We start from the raw sequence: 22,576 nt of genomic DNA on the forward strand, positions 1-22,576 counted from the left end.
TATCAGTTATTTTTGTTATCATAAGAGTGATACATACGAGTTCATTTTTTGATATTTTCTGTATGCACAGTCACGTGTTTATTTTCCCATCTCATGTTTATTCTTTGCAGATTGTGTTTTAACTGTTTTAGTGGAGATCTGTAGTGGCTAATTTGAGACTTTTAATTAATGTACAATAAACATAATCAGAACATCATCTTGGTGTTTATCTTGATCTAGCATTAATTTTCCACAGCATAGAAACTATTTGCTCAAAGCAAATTGTGCTCGAAGTTAACGCAACAAGCATTCTAGGGCTTCCGGCAACACAATTGAAGGTCACGGCAATGTCATAAGCGTCGCGCGCTGTTTACACAAGGAAGCATGCCATTTGTCAATCGCGTATAACCTGCCACGTTACGCAATGATTACTTTAAAGTCTTTAGTTTGATTTGTCACGGTTGAAGTCTGGCCTTAAGAAAGCAACGGCATAGACAAGGCGTGGACGTCACTATAATAGAATCTGGACTGGAAGCTGTCCAAAAAGGGGCCTGAAAAGGGTTGCCATATTGGCGGTTTTAACACAAAATTTGAGAAATTTGGCGTTTTTTTTAATAGATTCTCTGGTTAAAAATGGCAAGGTCGCAACACTTTAGATTAGACGATGACATTAATCATGCTGTTGACAAAATTAGCCCAAGATGCAATATTAGGAAAAGAATCATCACGTGGCTGCATCATCAGGATTTGAGAAAATGTTGCCTTTTTAAACCTGATGGTTTGTAAATAGGCTATTGCGAAGTTTTTTAAACTATTTCTTCTTCTTCAATTGCCTTGCCTGAACCAGGCATCGACGGCCTCAGATGAATAATTAGACCAAATGTTCCTATTATATGTTGCATGAATGATTGTTTCTGTTTTGTAGGTAAATTGTTCCAGATGTGTTTGTCTTTGTCTGCCAGGTGCCCGCTTTCCAAAAATTTTACCAGTTAAAGAGAGATGCTCCAGTTTTTGCTTTCTTATTACATGGCCGAGAAATTTATATTGTCTGGTTTTCAACTATTTTGTCTGGTTTTAAACTATTTAAAATGCTAAAAAATTAAAAAAGAAAACAAGAATATGTCAAATGCCAAGCTCAAAATATCCTGTCAAATGCAAAAACGTCAAATCTCTTAAATTCGGCGTTAAAACCACCAATATGGCAATACTTTCAGGCCTCATCTTAGACGGCAGCGTTTGGCTTCCAGTCCAGATGCTATTATAGCGAAGTGCTTCTAAAATTCACTAAAACTACTTGCGAGTGCTTTTTTTTTTCAATTAAAAATTGTGTAGTTTGTTCAGTTGTTTTTTATTCCTGACCATTACAAGGAAAACAATACACGTCAATATAGCAAAGGTCTAGAAAAACATAGAACCGACAAAACGCGAACGTTAAAACATGCTTGAGACCGAAATAGGCTAAGTACGGACGTACGGTACCGTAATTACTGTAAGATTGGCGCGGTCGCAACGCCTTCATTGCAACACCTGTTGCTGCGAAGGTGGTTCATTCAATCGTAGCAACTGTTTTTTGAGGGGAAACTTAAATTCGTATTGTAAATCTATTAAAACAGTTTAAATTTATTTGGCAATGTTTGTTGTGGACACAATGCAAACGTCAGTATTGTAATGCAATAGCAGACACCTAAGCGTATGAGAGATGACACTTCATAAATATTTTAATAGATTTTTGTAAAATAATGCGGTTGAGTGAATAGGCTGCCACGTATTATGACGACTAAAGTGCACATCCAATACTCCTCAAGTTTGAATGTTGGAAGCAATTGAATTCTTTTGCTCAATCAAAAATTCTAAAATTAAAACACGCAAATTGAAGCAAAACGTATTACATTACACGGAATGTCGCATACGACATAAAATAATTAGTTTAAGTTATTTTACGCTGCAAATATAAAAAGCGAAAAAGTGTGTGACTTTTGAATAACAGTTTCATAGTTATTGCAATTTTTGATCTTAAGATAAAAACTCCATGAGACATAAAAAGGTAAAAAAATAGCACTTCACACAGTAGGCTACTTCACTACAATTATTTGTAAAATATTATCAATTGTCTTGCCATTTTGTATTTGACTAGTGTATTTCTACCAGCAATGATTGCCCTCACCAGCATTACTAATGCCTGCTGGCTTGGTAAAAAATGTCCCAGCGTATTTCACTTCAGAAAGCCCAAAATTTTAAGCGATCAATGCGCAACGAAAAAAGAGGTAGGCCTACAGAAAGAAATAATTCAATTGTTTGTTGCAAAAATAAATATGGTTTGTCGACAAGCCTCGCTATAACAGAAAAATAAATGAAAAAACAAATTGCTGGTTAATACAATATATAAAATGCGTCATAGGCTGGTACTTTTGTAGCCAGGGGGAACTTTTCTAGCCAGAGGATACCAGTTTGGCGTTGTATGAATTGTAGGCTACTTTTACGATTGACTACTGAATAGCCTACAGATTCGTTTTAATTACGCAAATTGCGGATTGATTTCTTGACCAAGACAAATCACAATTTTCTATGAAATCTCATTTCCTCTAAAGCAAAAGTATTCCAAGTACACCTAACGGCTGCTAAAGGCATCCGTAAACTAATAAATTTTCAAATTGGTGCAAGAAAACTTTTCGACTTTTAAAATTATCAAAATGTCAGCAGCTCATCATTTTACTTCAGCGTTTAATAAGGCTGACCGAGTTGGTCTACTTTATAAAGCACTTGTGCGTCGAAAAGAATTCAGTTTTAAAAAGTTTAGGCTAAATCAGACACCAAAGTGATTTTAAATCGTTCCAGGGTCATTCTTTGTAAAATCATACAGAAAATTTAAATTTTGTCACTCATAGTCACAGATTTTAGTGAAATTTTACACAGTTGTAGAGCTTAAGTGATCACAAAAAATAAATTAATTATTTATAATTTTATGCTTAAGTGATCACAAAAAATGTTCATTTTCAAAGGACCATAACTTGAAAAATAGTGGCCCAATCTTTCTGAAATTAGTGCTGGTCAAAAAACTAAACTCTACAACTATGTAAAATTTCATGAAAATCTCTGATTATGGATGAAAAAATTTAAATTTTCTATATGATTTCACAAAAAATGACCCTGAAACGTTTTTTAAATGCAGAAAATTCAGTTAGAAGCAGTTGAGTTCATAGCTTCAATACATAGATTCAAACAAATTTCACAGCATCTTGGAGCATCTTCTTCACTTGACTCCGAAGAAATTTTTCAAATCGCTTGTCTCGTAGATTCCAAATCAAACGGCTCAATATCAATAACATAGTCTTCAAAGAAGCTCTGTTGTGGCATAAAAAAGAAAACAAAATATAGTTACACATATAATATGTAATGCAACAGTTTTGTTACATAGCATTCAATATGTGTTTTATGTGCTTTATAATTATACTGTGGCATTAGCACAAAAAAGTGACCTAGCCTGAATAGCATCAAAATTTCTATTTATTTTTGCTCTCTCCAGTCTATACTTTTGTTAGGGTTTATGTTTATAAGGTTTATAAGCCTAGTAGAGCTGTTTGAAATAAAACTAGGCTACTGTCGGCCCAGGCAGACAACTCGCGAGTTTTATAAGACTGTTTTTATTGGTGCCTAACTTAATTTTCAGTAGATTACCGTTTCAATCGTTTATTGGACCACTCACTTAGCTGTACATCTGGGCTATATTGAAAAGTCTTAAACAATATTTTATTTTGTTTCTACACAATATTGTTTGGTGCACTATCATTTCGAAATTACAAAATTTTAATCAATTTCCTCTAAACAAATATAAAACGAATCAGTCTCTTCACCCAGGAAATATTATGAAGCGCAAAATGCTTAACCTGCGTACAAACTCCCAGGTTAAAATTTAAAAATTATTATTGCCAAAGATTGTTTCAAACAATATCATTCAAAATTTTATTTTGTTGTGTTTTATAGCTTCTTTATCATAATCATCTTTCATGTTAATGTTTAGTGAATATTTTTTTTTAATATTGGTTTTAAATGTATTCATTTAATAAAAAATTTATTACATTTCAAAATAAGAACACATTGCTTTTCACAAATATATTGACAAATCATAGATCAGTGCAGTTCATCTCAAATTCTAAGTCATTCTTGGCCATTTCAAGACAATATCTATGTCGGCTCAAAATAGTTTTCCTAAAATCGATATTATTTCCAGAATTGTTTTACCATTGTATCTTTGTTAGAGAGATAGTTCTTGAATACCATAGACAGAAAATTGATAGGATTGAATTGAATAATTCAAAGTTTTGCCGAAAACGTTCGAATTTATGTAGTTATCTTTCATTTTAAGTATTGTTTTTGAATTATGCAATTCAATCCTATCAAGTTGCTATCAATTATCCGTCTATATTTTAACATTGGTGCATATGCAATAAAAGCGGTGTATCGGCGAGGGTGAGAGCACACGTTTTTATCATCTCGAGCTTAAAAATTTTTCTGTCGTAACGAAAAAGTAAACAACTACAACTATGACCAGATAGCACCCTAAAGCTAAGAGGTGAAATGTTCACCCATCTCTATAACAATCTTCTGATAGGTCTATGGAGGTAAGATGTACAATATGATAGCCACTTTAACAAGTCGAAATTCTGCCACTAAACTTGACTAGAATGAAACCGCCAACCAATCATAAGCTACAGTTTAAGTGACGTAAAAAATAGGTCACCATCGTTAAAATTTAACTCAACTTTATGCAATAACAAATACCAACTTTTTTTTCATGAAAATCTTCTGTGTAGCCTACAACATTTTGTCAAGTACCAACTTTTTTAAAAAATCTGTCACAGAAGCCATTTTGGCAGCTGCCTCAGCGGATCATCAAAGAAAACAAAAGAGAAGAGAAACCATAGATGAAGCCAGGTTTAGGTTTAACTCAACGTTATGTCTGTCTTCACCGAGACAGACATGGGTCTCACCACATGAAAATTTAACTTCTCAACTTAACCATGCAGTAATTAGTTGCATCTTTCTCTTACTGAGATTCTAAGAAATATGATTTTCACAAAAACGGGCTATAACTTTGACGACTGCTAAGTCTTTTGCCCACCAAATAGAACAGCCCTGTAAACTTCGACAGTTTGGAACAACACAAAGATAAGCGTTCATCCTAGAAATTCAATTAAGCAACAATAAATCATTTATTTCCTACTTGCAAATATTCAAAAGTCGGTCTTTGCATCTCATCTGTATGCCAACACTTTAACATAAGTTCATATAAAGAATCTGGACATGAAGAGCTGGTCACTGGTTTCGGCATTCTGTACCCTGTATTAACTATCGCTTTCGTTTCCACATTTGTCATTCCTGCAACAAATAACATTGAGATTTTATATTAACCAAACCCAATGTGGTGGTATGCGGTTTTTTCCAACTCAAATCTACAAGTACAGTATTTACTGTAGGTCTCCTGTCTATACTATACATTACAATAACCATTATCATAGCATGATGTATCTATTGAAACTACTTTTGTGCTACACCACATGTTTTTCTTGCCGTAAATAAAGAATAATTAGAATGTTGATTAAATATCTACTGGAGTGACCCTCAACGCAAAATTAAAGACAAATAAATACACCTAATTAGAATGGCATACGTCACGTGTGAAGCTGTTTGGTCATTTATTCACATCAAAAGCTAAAAATCTAGGCAACATGCAGAATTTGTTATAAAATTTCTGAAATTAAGTATTTGAAATGTCTACTGCATCATTTCGCTAAGAAGATTGTGAAATCATAATGCTTTCCATCAACAGGTGATGGGTTGTGATGAGAAACTTTATCTTACCTGGGTAAGGTATTCGTCCTTTTGTTAATATTTCAGTCAATAAAATGCCAAAACTCCAAACATTGGACTTGATGGTTAGTCTGTTATACAAGATCGCTTCAGGCGGTGTCCATTTAATTGGGAACTTCTTGTCTGAAGTAGATTAACCTTGCTCACATTACAGCACTAGGTGTTACAGATAGTACGTTTGTTTTGTTTCTTCGAACAGCTTCTACAATCTACAGTATAGTATTGATTAACGTGGGGAGAAATCCTGGTAGGTTAACTCTGCCTAGCAAAACCCTTAATTTATGTGTTATTTCTGACACTTAACTTTTTCAAACTGTTAGCATGAAAACTTACCAAATTTGTTTTTCAGTGGCAGTTACTTTTGAGATATGAAAACATATTACTTACGTTGAAGGATATTATGTACACCGTTCTCAATTAACTCAGTCTTTCCGAAATGGACAAGTTTGCAACGTGTGTGTTTCCCGACCAATATATTCCTTGCTCTTAAGCTACGATGTATGTAACTGCTACGCTCAAAGTAAGCCATGGCTGCTGCAATCTGCAATTAAGTAAATGTGTCATCATCACACAAAACTACAAACAGACGCAAATTGCGTTCCTAAAATATGTTTCTTTAGGTCGTCAAAATCAAACCACAAGTGGCTTGTTCAGTTGTCACATGCTTAACTGCCATTTGTTCAGTAAGTCACACAACTGCTGACGTGTAAGAAGCTCGTTTCTGTAGCACCGTTGCGAGTGGTTAAGCAAAAAAAAAACTACATAAAAGAGGAAAAGTTTGACACATCTTACGAAAGGAAATGTACATTATATCAATTGCAGATTTATTGACTTAAACCAAGACTGATTTTGAAGTAAATGTTTTTTTTAACTTTAGCCAGCGAGTTCCATACCTTAAAATAGCATTGAAATACAAGGCAAATGCACAGTCAAAAAACTGTTATTTTTTGAAGCTCTCATCTTCTGCTTGTATACAGTGTCATAGCTTTTAAAGAGGTTTCTTTTGACATTTCGTAAGATACCTATTTTTAACAGTGCTACATACCGTAGCCCAAAAAATTAACGCACCAAAACTGATAGGCCTACTACAAAAAACGAACGAATATAACAAGTTCAAACACTGATGCAGTTGAAATGTCGGAAGCTTTGAAACGTTAGCTCACTATTCCTTGGAAGCTGTTCTGTTTTCATTTACTTGTTTGATTTCTAAGTAAGCCTCACCTGTGCTGCCATGTCTACGTGTTCGACAAGTGTCGTGTTTTTACCTTCCCCTTCTCTTAAATATTCCAATAAACTTCCGTGACACATAAACTTCATGACGATGTAAATTTTTTCAGACGAAATCTGCAAAAAAAAAATACAGTTGCTTGTGAATTAGAGCAATGGTTCTAAACTATTTTCATATACTGTACACCTTGATCAAACAATATTACCTAATATACCCAAGTTCAAAATCCTCCTTGATCCTAAGCGATTGTAGATTTAATAAGCGATAAATATTTAAAAATATTCACTACTAAAAGTGCTGTTCAAAAGCAATATTGCTTTTACACTCGAATGAATTTATTATCCATGGGCTTATTGCGCTTCTTCTGTATTTGAATCTCAAGCAGATAATACAATTGAAGAAAAGATATTCGTTAGTCAATCGTAACACGGCTACCTTCAGCAGTTTACTGTTTACCATTGCCAGGTGCTGCAAATTACTTATGCTCAATAATGAAAAAAAAACTTTTAGGGCATATTTACTTCGTTAAAATTGATAAATTAGTGAAGTGTCAACGTGTAACTTAATAGGCTATGTTTTAATTTAAAATAAATCAAAATATTGTATCGTAAAACAAACTTTAAATATGTAAGCTATGTTATAAAAATATGAGTATGCAACATATTTATATATAAAAATATGCCAAAGGAATTCTGGCAAGGAAGTATTTTAACTCAGTGACTTAAACTTCAATAATGCTGGTCAGCAAAATCTACTTAAGTTTTATTAAACATAAACGCTAGTATACCAATTTAGATATATTTTTCGGGCGGATTTCGAATCTGCTTTCTATTTAGTATATCACATTTAGACCGAAACAAGTTGGTCATTCTACAGTGCATTGATTCACCGAGTTACTTTCATTGCTACATTTTTCTCAAGCAACTTGTTTTAATCTTGACGCAAGCAGCTCTGACGTTTGTTCAGAAAACACAAATCTTCCTTAAAGTCTGCATTGGCAAGAAAAGAGGAAGGTTTCGCTCTGCAATGTGCCAACACAGGCTGGAGATGATAATGATGATGATAGAAAATTGCCCAATGTGTTGTAATCCAATGGTGACGTAATTTATTAAGGCTGACTAATACCGTTGATCAGGACAAAGCAGGGAAAACATTTTCTCAACGTTTTTGTAAAATAAGTAACATATTGAATGGTTAATTCCAGGTGTATAGTACTTCCAAGCTAAGTAGTCTGCGCATGTTTTTTAAACAATAGTCGGCTTTATAAACAAGTAGTGAGAGCTTTGGTTTGACGCTCTAAAGGGCACCTTTTCGACACCGCTGAAGAACATACGGTTGTGTCCTTGGCAAAACACTTCATGAAATGCCTGAAGACGAACACGAGTATTGGCTTCCTTGCCTTTCCGTCCACTTAATTTAAATCTTCAACTGCCAGGCATAAGCCAGGATACGACAAAAAACTAATTTAAGTAGCACTGCAGCAAAAAATCGAGCTGTTTGGTTTTTAGAAATTTTTGTTAATCTGATCAGTATCATAGTAATTTATAATGTTCAACAGATTGGGGTGTGCCATATTTTGTTTCACTGCTGTTTTTTCTTTGTTATGGCAAAAAAAATTTAAAAACAATCTTGATCTGTTTTAGTCTGGTATCCTTGGTTTTATTATATATGTAGAAAGATTTCAGTGATGAATGTTTACCCACTACCATCACCTTGAACATCATTTGTTGCTTTGCGCAAAAAATAACACAGCCATTTTCATTTTGAAAGCATTTGTATGGTAAACTTAAAGCAATGTTGCTAGAAGCGTTGGTAAAAGTTGGGCTTAAACAAGTTTAAACATTTGTCACAGCAAGTGATGCTGCTTATAGCATGCTACTTACCGCGTCATACACATCGACAAGGTTTTCATGACGTAATGTTTTCATCATTTTTATTTCAGCAAGTAAAGCATCCTGTGACATCGTTCCATGCTTTAAAATTTTTATTGCCATTTCAGTGTTTCCATTCCAAAAACCTTAAATATAGTACAGTTCAATCAATTAATCGTTTATTTGTCAGGAACATAGGTACATGTTTGAAATATGCAAGTAATATACACAATGCAAAAGTTACACAAGTTCCCATACCGACAGAGAGACAACGAGACGACCATACAGTCTACTAGTCAATTGCCACCCTACGGAAATGACGATTTTGACATTAAAAAAACAAAAATGTTACAGAAAGACACAACGTTCCCCCTTTTCAAAATACACACCAAAAATATGGATAAGAAGACAACGTAAACACAAAATTCCGAAATAAATCAAGCAGAGATTACTCAAGTTTCAGACTAAATCTTTTAATTGCATATGAAACTGATAAGTAAATTTCCATAACATATCATTTACGATGCCGATCCCGAGTTATCTATAGCTTTGTAAAATTAACGTTTTGATCTCTTTTTTAAAACAATGAATTGATAATTTTTTCAAACTGGTTGGAACCTCTGACCAGATCACTGGTCCCAGTGCCTGCAATCTGCATGGACGCACAATTAAAGATTAGCAAATCACAGGAAGCGTTCACGTCTATTGAGTAACTTATAGACATGATTATTAAATTTGTATAGAACTTAGCGTTGTGCTCAGTGTTTATTTACCGTTTTGTTTGATCAAAAGTGGGTTACTTTTTGTGTTTTAGAACAATAGGAATGCGTTTCGAGGTGAGCATGTGTAAAGTCATGTATTGCACAATTACACTCATCAAATCTGTTTTGTTCTATTTGTTTACAAATTGTTTATTACTTTTGCATAATATAAATCAAAAAATCGCTTTAGTAAGCAAACAAGCAAAAGATTACATACCGCAAAACAAGAACCAGACAATCATGGAATATAAAGCCTCGCTAAGCGGAAGGCTTTATCAGGTGCACCAGTAGCCGAAAAACGTTTTTTGTTTGTTTGTTTGTTTGTTTATCTTTATCCTGCATTGCGGGAAAGCGGACTTGAGCGCTATGCATCGGTGTACGCCTTCCGACATACACCTGACCCACGCTGCAGCTGACTGCAATGTCTGTTTCCGGTTGTCTACTCTACTTATGACTTAAATTTGGTACTACCTATTACTCGAAATCGATCACTAGGTAGAGGCAATTATCGTAAAGTTTCTTGCCCAGAGAAACAACAGCAAGTGCGGGTGGCTGGAGTCGAACATGCAGGCTCTCGACTGCGAGCCCAACGCGCTAACCACTCGGCCACGGCTGCCGACCAATTTACCTTTAGGCCAACCATGGTTACCTTGAGATACGGCCTGATTTGTTACATTATGCATACTTTCCATATTTTGCTAATTTTTGGTAACTGTCAAAGTGAAATTTTTGAAAAATTATATTTTAACGTCTTTTTTGCTCACTTCCCCGGGTGGCCCCGATAGCTCAGTTGGCTCGCTCGTGACTTATGGAACGAAGAAGCTTCAAGATCAAGAAGCGCTGGTTCGACTCTCGAGGTGTGCACTTGAACAACGCACGTAAAGGATACTGTTCTTCATTCGGCGGCATCAAACTAATTGAATAATTTCCCAACAAAACTTGAACAATCGGAAACTTCACTGTCAATCTCGGTGAGCGGGCCTGCGTCAGTGGTTCAAAGCTTCTACAAGTATGCGAAACTGCCAGGATTAAGCTCTGCAAGAAGCTTTTCCAGTCCGAGGATAAGGATTCAACCAATCAATCTTTAACATCACCAGCCTTTGGAAAAAAAAAACAGTTTGATTTAGAAAATTTCAGTCAGTCTGTCTGCTTACTAACAGTCTGATGAAACGTTTTTTAACTTACTTTTTCGCATTTTTTTATCGCTTTTCCAAGACAACAAAAAGCTGTTATATTATTATGAGTCAGCAAAAACTAAAAAAAATCTTAGAAAGTTTCAGTCGTACAGTAGCGGTGGTCAAAGTCTGCAAAATGTAAAAAATCTGGCAGCCATGAGCCTACCCTTCAGATAGCCAATGGCACAGTGTTAGATGAGCTACCACGTGGTCGTATTTAACATTACTAATGTTTACCCAATCAATAAATTACATTTATATATAAAATCTGTTTCAAAATAGGAAAACATTTGCAATTGAATTAGCGTTTATATTTTGTTATCACTAACAAAAAAAGAAAAAAATACCCAAACACTTATAAAAAAAACAATTCTTCAAACAGTTTGATTACGTTTAATAAAAATCTTTACTATGAAAAACGTTAACTGCCAATGACGAGTTGACTAATGATTAATAGTTTCAATTTGGATTAGGTTGCTGACCACAGGTTATCTCGTGTTCATACTATTCTTGCCGAACATGTGCTGGCATTTGGGGATAGATTGGAGTACCACAGTTTGGAAGTCAGTATGATTTGTCGTTGAAGCTTTATAGTTATTGCTGAGAAACGAGAATTTTTGTCTGAAATGAAGCGGTTGCTGTGCTGCGTTATGTGATTTCAAACAAACACTGCGGCAGCACACGCAGCACATAGTAAAACTGTTCTCTGTGACAAGATAAACAACTCCCAAAAATATTCCCAGAGTTTTCGATGTCATTCTATCTAGTTTGCCGATATTGAGTTCTTGATTACAAAGCTAAGTTGTACGCTTTTCAATTATTCCACAAGAAATAGCTTACTTCATTACATCCTATAAAACACACAATAACTCGCAGTTTTTCTGAATGCTTTCATCAGATAGAAAAATTTGAAACAACAACTTGACTTAACTAATGTCATTTTTACCTTTAAATCTTGACCTTACGTACAGCTTTCTTACCTTTCCAAACTTCTCCAAATCTTCCATCTTTTAGTTTCTTCTGTATTGTTAATTCATCTCTATTTATTTCCCCCCCATTGGGTAGTTTCGGAACTGGTGACACTTTTTTGAATGTTTGGGTCAGTTTACAGCACAACTCGTCTGCCGACTCTAAGCAACACAAATCTGTTGTAAACTAAATTAGTTGATTACCGATTAGTCATTCGCATTCCATTTTGTAAATGGGCTGCCCATAGAAAACCTACATGACATCTCAAATTAATCAAAACTTGACAGAGTTGTTTTTATATTGCTAATATTTTTTTTTTATTTAATACATTTTTTTAATAATGGGCAACCCCACCTACCACCTATGCTCGGATGATTTCAGCAACTACGCCCAACTAATTTAAGGTGTTCTTCAGCAATCAGCTTAAGCCGCGAGTCAAACCATGATTGCGTAGTTGGAAAGCGAACGCCTTTTCCGCTGCGCCATCCCACCGCTTTTACACCGATTTGACACAATGTAATATGTATCTCAAATCTGCACCTTGTTCTAGAAACTTCCTTTTACTATAATTTAAATATGCTTGACAACTGGTTTCCACGTGACATCAATAAACAAAAAAAGTGATGACGATTGGAAAGTTTGATATAACACACGCAGCAAGTTTTCCTTTCAAAAGTGGCTTCGGCTGTAGAATTCATTTTTGTGAGTACAACTTATTTCGTCACCACCGGCAACCAATTAAGGTTCTTTTGCAATTTAATTGTTGTCATAAAATGGCTATCTAGTGTATGCTCTCATACAGTATATCACCTCTATAAGTCCTCAAAGTGGTGACTAGTCTGGTTTTCGTCTGTGGACTACCAGGGGTATTCAGATTGCTCTGATAACCCTAGCAGATACCCAAACAATCAAATAACACAAAATTAAGTTTCTATAAGTGCAATGTATAAAATTTTTAGCAGTCAGTTTAGTAACAAGGGGTTAGGTTTTTGCCATGCTCGGCTGAAGAATACGTTAAATTTAGTACAAATAATTGTTTTCTACTTCAAGTAAAAGCTCACAAAATCAAAATTAACACAGGCTTACCCTTAAATGCATAGATTTAGCCAGCTGCCTGGAACATTTATTTGATTGTAACAATAAAAAAATTCTGTGCACTCCATCGAAAGGTCACTATAGGCCCTTAGGGTCATTAGACTCCAAGGTGAGAAGCCCTGTCCTATATCCTTGTTGGTTTAAAACTAATATGTTGTAAAACTTTGTTGACCATTTTACCTGCCTCTCTTCATTTTGTTTTAAAGAAGCCCGTTCTTAACCCCGAAACCTCAAAGCCAACCAGTTAATTATAGCAATTCCCCTACTTCTCTCTGTAGTTGACATAATCAAATTTTTTTTTATGTCAGCTCATCTTTCACGGTATCCTCGGATGTTTTCTTTGGTCTTTTTTCTTATTTTTTACGTCACTACCTTATTTCAAACTCGCTTTGTCAAATTATTTTCATCCATTCTTTTAAGATTTCCAGGCAATCTCAGGCAGTATCCACGCAAGTAGGCTACTCTTCAATATCATCAACATCCGTCTATTCTCTCGAAATATTATATCTAAGTTTATAGAGAAGTGTCTTGCCACACATCACTTGAACCATTTTTATATCTGTCGTCTGCATTCGCTTGATATCTATTTTCTTCATCTCCCAGCATTCACTTCCATAACATCATGATTCTTACACACGCCTTGTATAACCTTCTTTTTAATCTGCCAGAAAGCATTCTGTCACAAAGTGTGCCTGATAATTCTTTAAACTTTTCCAATCTGCACGTATTCTTGCCATTACTACTCTGCTGGTGCGTGAATCTTGTATATTCTAGCAATCTTCAAGATAGCAAAACCTTTATTAGTAAAATGCTATATTATAAATGCAAAAAATAAGAGACGACTGGAAATCACGCAAAACTGATGTGAACTTTTAACAAGATAAAGCAGAAACAAGACTACTTAGGTCTATAGAAACTCACACACACTTTTAAAGGTTAAACTTAGTGAAATAAACAAGCTACCTGAGTATGTCGGGTTTTCTATCATCCTGAACGTTTCTGGATTTGATTTGGATTTTCGTAAGGGTTCTTTGCAATCTGATATGCTTGTACGACCAAAGTCCCATCTAGAACATTTGAAATGTCGGTCAAACAAGTTTCAAAACTCAAAAAATATCGTATATTAGTACAGTACTACATCTTTCTATTGGTGTGGTTAATCAATGGTTGTAGAATCGCAGAATCTACAATAGTATGCAGAAGCACCTATCATACAACGATGTATTTTCCTTTCTTTAAAAGAAACTTTTCCAGTTTGTGGTTTTGGATCAAGATTTTGGTTCAACTGAGTTCTGTAAAGTTTCTTGTCGGAAAAGCTTCGGATTCAAGAGAAAAACAGGATTTTCAGTTTTAGATTCAAAAAGTAAGTTTTTAAGAGTTCAGTAGTAAGGCAATACGTTTGTTATCAAGGCTCTTCACAAAAGTTTTCATTTATTTGTGGATATGTGATAATTAGTCTAAGCTGTTCAAAAATATCAATATAATTAATTGAGCAATTACTTTTTTTCAGCTCAAAAGTAAAAATAGTTCACTGAAACACGTATGTACAGTGACTCTTATGACCCAATGCCCCTTGCACATGCTACCGGATGTGGTACGAGCAGAGATGGGCATGATCACTTTTACATTGGTGATCTTAAATCTAAGATGACTATTTTAGTGTAATCTTGATTTTCAAAATCATAAACTTAAGTTTCCTTACAAGATGAAGGCACTTTTTGAGAACTTGCCCTGCACAAAGTAATTAGTGTCAACTCCTCACAATAAGCGTTGACATCATGTGCGTCAAACCAAAGTCGATTTGAAGTCTCAACAATTTGGTCAGTGCTGCCATTTCAAACTTAAAAAAGCTTTCTGCGTTGGTCATAAAGCAGTAAACTTATGAATCTGCTTTACGTTGACGCATGGCAAAACAATATTTAACTTTGCTCACAACTCTGTTTTGTGAATTCTAAAAAAATAGTTGCTTTCTTTGAGCCATAAGAATTAGATGTTTCAAAAGTTTAGAGTGCCGATGAAAACACCAGTGGTTCTTAACCTATGGGTAATTACCCACACGTGGGTAATTTCAGGATAGCAGGTGGGTAATCAGCTTAACCAGAATTATTTAGAATTATAGATGTAATAAACAATGTCACAGCTGTAAGCGATAAAGTTGCTTTATTAATCACACTATTTTTTGATGTTTTGAATCGGTTCGAAACGACCAAACAAGCATGGTGATATTTCATCATTTTTAGAATTGTTTCGTCCACAGACCAATATACTCTATTGGGCTGTGGTTTCGTCATAGTGATTTATTTTCTCATCATTTTTGTCGTCGGTTTTATGTATTTTATTTTTGTGATATTTTATAGTAAGATTTTTCTTGTATCCGATAGCCTAGCGCCCTAGCTAACATTGTTGACTATGTTCCCTTCTACTTATCTCTGTGAATCAGCATTTTCAAGTGTTGTTGCTTTGAAATCAAAATCCCGAAACATGCTGTTAGATCTGGAGTCAGATTTGCGTTGTGCAGTATCCAATTTCAGGACTGCTCTTCATTCAGCGGCACCTAGTGAATGGAATAATTTCCTGGCAACAACACTTCAACAATCGGAAAAAATTCACTCTGCCAATCTCGGTAACGGCCTCAATGCGTCAAGAGCCTCTACAAGTATGCAAAACAACCAGGAATAACCAATCAAGGCTTTGTCAGTCCGAGGATAAAGATTCTAAACCAAACCAACCAAAGTCGCACCCAATATTGCATCGATTGTACAGAAAAAACAAGAGCACATGTCTCACTGACACTATTGATGTCTTTCTTTACGGTACATTAAATGTTGTTTTTGTTGAATAACGCTGTTTTATGTTTTTAATATCTCAAAATAGATAAAATTAGATTTTGGGTAATGGGACTTTAATCTGGACAGAAATGGGTAATAAAGGAAAAAAGGTTAAGAACCCCTGCTCTAGACCAACAGTTCTCAACTAGGGCCCACGGAACATTTTTAGGGCTTCCGTGAAAGTTTTTTTAAATTTTCAACATTGATAAATTACGATTTAAAAAAATAATTGTGGTTTATTTGTGTAATAGGTTCAAACATTTTCTTAACTTCCTGCTGAGAGGTGACAACACAGAACATAGCCTACTTGTCAAAGAGGAAGCGATTGTGACATTCCAGGGATCTATTATGAAAGGCATCAATCACTTTTTATATTGTCATACCAAAATGATACCATCACCGTCTTATCAGTAATCACTGTCGAGCTATAATACTGTAAGGTGCAAAATAGATAATTGTATGCGTCCTGTGTTTTTAAGTGCTATATAGGCTATACTAATAGCAAACTCAGTGTAATCGCAGGTGTGTAATGACGAGTGCATCAAAATTGGTAAAAATAACATCGCGGGTTGTCGTGATTATCTTGTAGCATTGTATAGTAGAAGATATGACAAACACTAATAATCAGTAGCTTATTCAAGAAGATTTTAAGACATTTTAAAAGTTAATTGCACAAAAAGATAGACAGTTAAACCAAGCAACCACACGGCATTTAACATCATACATTAGAGTGAACATAAAACTATAAACTACAAACTACGAACGTTTTCGGCCATACTCAAGTTAGCCCTTCTCAAGTAACAAAAATAACTGATTTTACAATTGCAAAAAAATACTTTCAAAAATACAACTTCTCATCATACTCACGAGTTCAGTTCGTCAGGGCAATCCCCTTTAGGTATTGAAAACTCGTCAGAATCGTCTGCGTCATAATCGTGCAAAGCTACAAACTTTTGCGTTTCCTCTGTACAAAGGTAGAATAAAGACATGTTTTCAACATTGTTAAAATGTCAATAATACATATTACCTGCTACGATAGTTCATCAAAGATGTTTTCTTCGAAATAACATTTTATCCAACGGCAAGGCATCGAACTGGAATTTATGAAACAACTCTTTACAAAAAAACAATTAAGGCAAATACAGTTATAGTTAAAAACAAATTTTGTAGAAATGAAAAGACATATTACGGTGAGAAAGTTTCACGAAATGAAACTAAGTTGTTTAGGAAAAAAATAGTGTTAAGATTGTTGGTAATAGGTTATTTTATAATAATAATGTTATGGTTTTATTTATTGTCGCTCTGCAACTGCTAACGTCTTTTAGCGACAGGGCTCATGTTCAATCTCCTATCAGATTTACGATGTTATCACATTATTCCCCGACTTATCATACTGCGTTATGTAACAAAAAATACAATCGGTACCGTTTAGTTTTCGGTTTGTCCCGATCTGGAATAGCTCCAGAGCCGAAGGCGAAACCACTCGGCTACTTTTATTTTGTGTAGCTACCATGGTCGGCGCCACAACAACGAGACCTCCTGCGCTTCTGGTAAAGACATTGAAATAGATTACATTCGTACTTGCGCGTTGTAATCAATCACAGTTCAAGCAAAGCTGATCGTTAGTTCAGGATCAAACTGAAGACTTTAAAAACAGCACCGATTGTGTTCTTTCTTACATAACGCAGTGAGAATAAGTCGGGTGATAATGTGATGAGTCTAGATATGATATAAAATTAAACATGAACCCTATCGCTAAAAGACTCAAGTAGTTGTAGAGCGATAATAAATAAATTCATAACATTTTTGTTATCAGGGTTTTGTACCACGATCATCATTTAGCCTACACCTTCTTCACTTTTTGTAAGTATAATATGTTAGGTTGCTTTGACAAATTGAATGGAGTTAACAAAACCAGCTCAGTGGCCGAGTGGTTATCACCTTTGGCTCTAGGACTGGTAGATCTGGGTTTGGTTTCAAGTTGGGTTAATTACAAAAAGCTTAGAAACGGCAATGGTTGTATATTTTCTTGCATCACGCAGTGAGGATAAGTCGGGTAATAATGTGGTGACACCGTAAATCTGATACAAAATTAAACATGAGCCTTGTCGTTAAAAGATGTTGGCAGTTGTAAAGCTACAATAAATAAAATAACATTGCAATTACTATTATTATGATGTGAGTAGTCGTGCTATGCTTTCTCTTGCGGCACATAGCAAAGTTGTACACTTTTACTTACGCACATCATCTTCACAAACTTCTTCAAACAAACTGTCAGGTAGTTTCTTCTGCATTGTTAATTCATTTTTATTTATTTTCTCCACATTGGGCAGTTTAGTGACTGGTGACGCTTTTATGAATGGTTCGGTCAATTTACAGCACAACTCGTCTGCCGACTCTGAGCAACACAATTATATTGTTAACTACACTGATTGAGTGTCAATTAGTCACAGTCCACATATGCTCTTTCTTTTAAGATTGATTGATTGATTGATTGAATCTTTATCCTCGGACTGGGAAAGCTTCTTGCAGAGCTTAATCCTAGAAGTTTTGCATACTTGTAGAGGCTTTGAATCACTGACGCAGGCCCGGTCACCGAGATTGACAGAGTGAAGTTTCCGATTGTTGAAGTCTTGTTGTTGGGGAATTATTCCATTCATTAGATCATTAGATCATTAGATGCCGCTGAATGGAGAGCAGTCCTGAACGTGGGTTGCTCAAGCGCACACCCCGAGAGTCGAACCAGCGCCGCTTGATCTTGAAGCTTCTTCGTTCCAGAAGTCACGCGCTAACTAACTGAGCTATCGGGGCGGACTAATATTAATAAAGATTAATAGACATAAATTTACACGTATGTGCAGACTTTGAATGCCAAACTAATGCTATGATGTTTCTTTAATATATTAGTCAACTGTGGGAAATGTGCTACACCAATATTCTCAAGTACCGGTACAGTAGTGGTTCTTACCCTGAGTTGGACGGAGTCAATTTAAGGGTTTGACCAAAATCTTATAAAGTTTAAAGATTCAACAAGCGTTTGACCAAACTATAACACTATAGGCTACGGTAAGTCAAACAACTCGTTTGCAATTGACGCTTTCCGTAAAACTAACAAAGGAGATGCAAAACTACAGGTTCAATCGTAAGCTATTTTGTGGTCTACAGATCCAACTTATATTAACCAAGAACAGATGAAAAATGCTAGCAGTTTAGTATACTTTGACATTTCTATAAAGAACTTTTAGTTCATGTATCTACAAATATAAACCAGAGTAGGCTTAGGCTACTGGTAAAAACTAGTCGTCCATTAAATAAAGTTAATTTTGTTCTTGGTGAATAGATATCGTAGGCTGCTAACAAATTTGCATATTTTAAAAAATGGTTGCAAATTGTCCGTTAAAGATTGATTGGGGTTCGACGTAAATTCGTGAGGGTCCGGCATGCTTGTCAAAGTTAAGAACCACTGTTGTAAGGTAACGTCAACTAAAAATAAACAAATAGACACAACATAATTTGTTCAAGTTGATTTTCCAAATTTTAATAATTAATTTTCAATGCTGAAGTCAAAATTTTGGTGACAAACAAGAAAAATGCTCATGCAGCAACTTACCACGGTAATGAGTAATAAGTCTGAAGAGGTACGGAAATTCAGTTTCAGTTGATATATAGAAATACCCTTTGTCATTCCGGTGTATGCTGTAGTGATGAACCGGCACATCATTTCCTGGATCATTTACAAAGAGAGAAAAGGATCCTGAAATGATGATGTAAAGTAGTGTTCGTACCACACAATCCTCATCAGTACAAGATATTTTTAAACGTTTAATAAAAAGTTTAAAAAAATTATGATAAAATAATAATAATGCATAGATAAACATTAAAGAAACGAATGTGATACAAATAGTGAAGTATGACATCCGTACGAACAGTTCATTAACTTGATACTTCAATAAAAGCTACATTGTTTGACAGATCCTACATGATTTAATAAAAAATAATAATAATGAACTGCTGTAAGGTTATTTAAACAGGTAAATTTGTTTTATCTAGAATTTATAAGAATATTTTGTAAAGCTTTTTGAATAATACGAATAGTTTGTTAGGTGTTAATTATTCTATTTCACTTCACAGTTTAGTTCCGTTATGTGTTAATTGACTACGTCCTACAAATTTCGTAATTTGAGGAAAAATATACCGTAACCCATTTTATTTACTTGTCGAGTGTCATGTAAATGCGGCATGTGCTGGATACCCTGTCAGTCTAGACTCTATATAGTAAGGACATTATAAAAGTGATAGTGATTCTTGTTTCTGCTGGGCACTCCAATACAACATCAAGCCAAATTTCCGATTTTCTTTATAAACCCTTCTTGCAACATATTTTTAATATGCTTTACAACCTGCTTCCACGTGTCATCAATAAAATTTAAAAATTTACTGATGGGAAAGTGAGATAAAACACACGGCATTTTTTTCTTTTGAAGGTTGTTTCAGCCATAATTATTAGTGTCTGTGAGTAGAATCTTCTTTTGCTTCCAATTAATATTCCTTTGCAGTTTAGTTGTTGGCATTGTCACAACAATCAGTCTTTAAAGCAGGGGTTCTTAACCAGGGGTGCACGCACCACTAAGGGGTGCGCGACCTGTGCCAAGACGGTGCGGGGATTGTGAATTATCAAAGTTTGTTATAATATGACGCAAGAAGCAAAGTTGTTTTACGAGGTTTCAACAAAAATTTCGAACTGTAGGCGACTATTACTTTTCAGCCAACCCTAGAAGGAAGGGGGGGGGGGGGGGCGAAAACTGGTTGGTAATTTCAAGGTGGTGCCAACAAGGCAAAAAGTTAAGAACCGCTGTTTTAAAGTAATGGACAATCGTATTAAAAACTCTGCCTTTCAACAATGTTGATATCGTCATAAATGCTGTCCCTAAATCCAACCAAGTCTGCTGCGTTGGGCTATTGCTGCATCCTGCATGTTTCTGGTTTGTATCCGGTAGATTAGGCCTAAGCTTGCTTAAAATAAAGACCGATACAGAAGTTGCTGCAATATTGCCGAGCTATCACAAACTTAAATCAAAGAGAGCACTTTTTTCAACGTTTTGTTTATTTTTTGTCATAAACTTAATATTTGTGACTCATTGCGAAGACAACTTTGCCATTCAGAAAGTTGAACTGCTATTACTATTCTATTTGAATAAGTGTTGAGCCTAATGATTGCTGATCTACTTAACATGAAACCTTAGGTAGCGCATAACTTATCCATGGTAATTTTTCTGTAATTGTTTCAGCTCTGCTTGTTGCATTGAGCACTTTGTTTACAATTGCTGCAATTCATCCCTGGAACTATTATCTTACATATTTGTAGGTCTGAAACAATCTTGGAAAACTTCATTAAGCATTTTATCCGCATAATGAAAAACTGTGAATGCGAAAAATAGAAGATGAACGGAAGTCACACAGAAGTGATCTGGCAACCCAAAGATATACGGAAAAAAACTACTCTGCGGTGGTTAGAAACTCACACATACATTTAAGGATTGAACTTGGTAAAATAAACTGTTACCTGGGTTTGTAGCGTCCTCTGTTATCATGAATGTTCCTCGAGGTGATTTGGATTTTCGTAAGCATCTTTGGCAATCTTTTCTGCTGATGTTGCTAAAGTACCATCTAGAACATTCTAAATTTCAGTCAAACAAGTTTTAAAACTCGACAAATATCCTATATTAGTACTGGAATACATCTTGCTATTGGTGTGGTACGTGTGGTGCTTGCTATTAAAAAAGTATCTAAAGTTTTAATTCACTTTTCAATTTGTTTCAGAAATGTTTAAGTTACCGGCAAATCATATGGACTACGTAAGCTTCATACAATTTGTTAGGTATGCAGAAACAATTTAGTGCATTTTATGGCCACAATAAAAGACCAAAAAAAACAAGAAAAAACATATTACCAGTGACGCTATTTCATAAAAAAAAAGCATGCTTGCTTTAAAAGCTACACAAATGCCCATTCTTTTAAATTTTAAAGTGTTGCTTTTATTTTTTTCAATTCTTGCCATCGGACATGTTTAAGCAGAATCGTTTGCTTATCACTAGAGTAGGAGCTCGTTGAAAGCTTTTGGAAGTGGCTGGAATAGAAAGATGTTGCTTTGCCCTCAAAGCACAGGTCCAAAGTTCCAATTGTGCAGCTGTTAGACTGATGTGTTCTAACTGGCCAACATTGACAAAGTATTTATGTAACTTAAGTTTGGATATATTTATTTAAGTAAACGGAGAAGCGGTGATCGATAATCGCACAACTGTGCAAAAGTTTAAACTGATTACCTTGTTTCGGTTTTAAGCGCGTCATAACGTTCGCGTTTTGTCGCTTCTACATTTTTCTAAACCTCGGCTATGCTTCATATAGGCTTGTATTGTTTTTCATTTTGATGGTCAGAAATAAAAACAAACTGAACTGCACTGAGAAGGGTTCTATACTGAGAAAACTCAAATAAATTAGTCTTTATCTCTAAGTTCGTGACGGGATCCGTTGTCAGTTTGGCCCCTTCGACTATTATTAATTTATCGAAGCAAAATATACCACCATATACCGTACGATATTTGTTTTTTTTTACACTACTTAAAGTTTTTACTTAAAGTTTTTTTTTACCGTTGTCTGCAGTTTTATAATTCTAAGACAATGTTTTAACAAAAAGAAAACGTACTTTTGTGATTCAAGATCTGCGTCTGCCACGTAGTTGCTTGGAATGAATCCTTTCTCACCAGTTGTAGCTAAACGTACTTCCCACCAGTTATCTTCATAT

General features: G+C 35.0%; 1 protein-coding gene across 1 annotated transcript in view; it reads right to left on the bottom strand.

The window, feature by feature from the left end:
* Positions 1-1,314: 1,314 nt before the first annotated feature.
* Positions 1,315-22,576, bottom strand: part of LOC145782831 (uncharacterized) — a 45,842-nt gene continuing 24,580 nt past the window's right edge. The window contains exons 11-23 of the mRNA XM_082594597.1: positions 22,478-22,576; positions 21,338-21,441; positions 19,385-19,528; positions 18,014-18,172; positions 16,642-16,738; positions 13,910-14,013; positions 11,863-12,012; positions 8,959-9,092; positions 7,069-7,191; positions 6,235-6,388; positions 5,839-5,970; positions 5,201-5,355; positions 1,315-3,321 (exon numbers count right to left, since the gene is read on the bottom strand). Of these exons, the coding sequence (XP_082450723.1) occupies positions 3,253-3,321; positions 5,201-5,355; positions 5,839-5,970; positions 6,235-6,388; positions 7,069-7,191; positions 8,959-9,092; positions 11,863-12,012; positions 13,910-14,013; positions 16,642-16,738; positions 18,014-18,172; positions 19,385-19,528; positions 21,338-21,441; positions 22,478-22,576 (1,624 nt within the window). The 3' untranslated portion in view covers positions 1,315-3,252. The remainder of the gene's footprint in view (positions 3,322-5,200; positions 5,356-5,838; positions 5,971-6,234; positions 6,389-7,068; positions 7,192-8,958; positions 9,093-11,862; positions 12,013-13,909; positions 14,014-16,641; positions 16,739-18,013; positions 18,173-19,384; positions 19,529-21,337; positions 21,442-22,477) is intronic.

Source organism: Aplidium turbinatum, chromosome 14 (assembly GCF_918807975.1).
Source record: "Aplidium turbinatum chromosome 14, kaAplTurb1.1, whole genome shotgun sequence".
Classification (NCBI taxonomy): domain Eukaryota; kingdom Metazoa; phylum Chordata; class Ascidiacea; order Aplousobranchia; family Polyclinidae; genus Aplidium; species Aplidium turbinatum.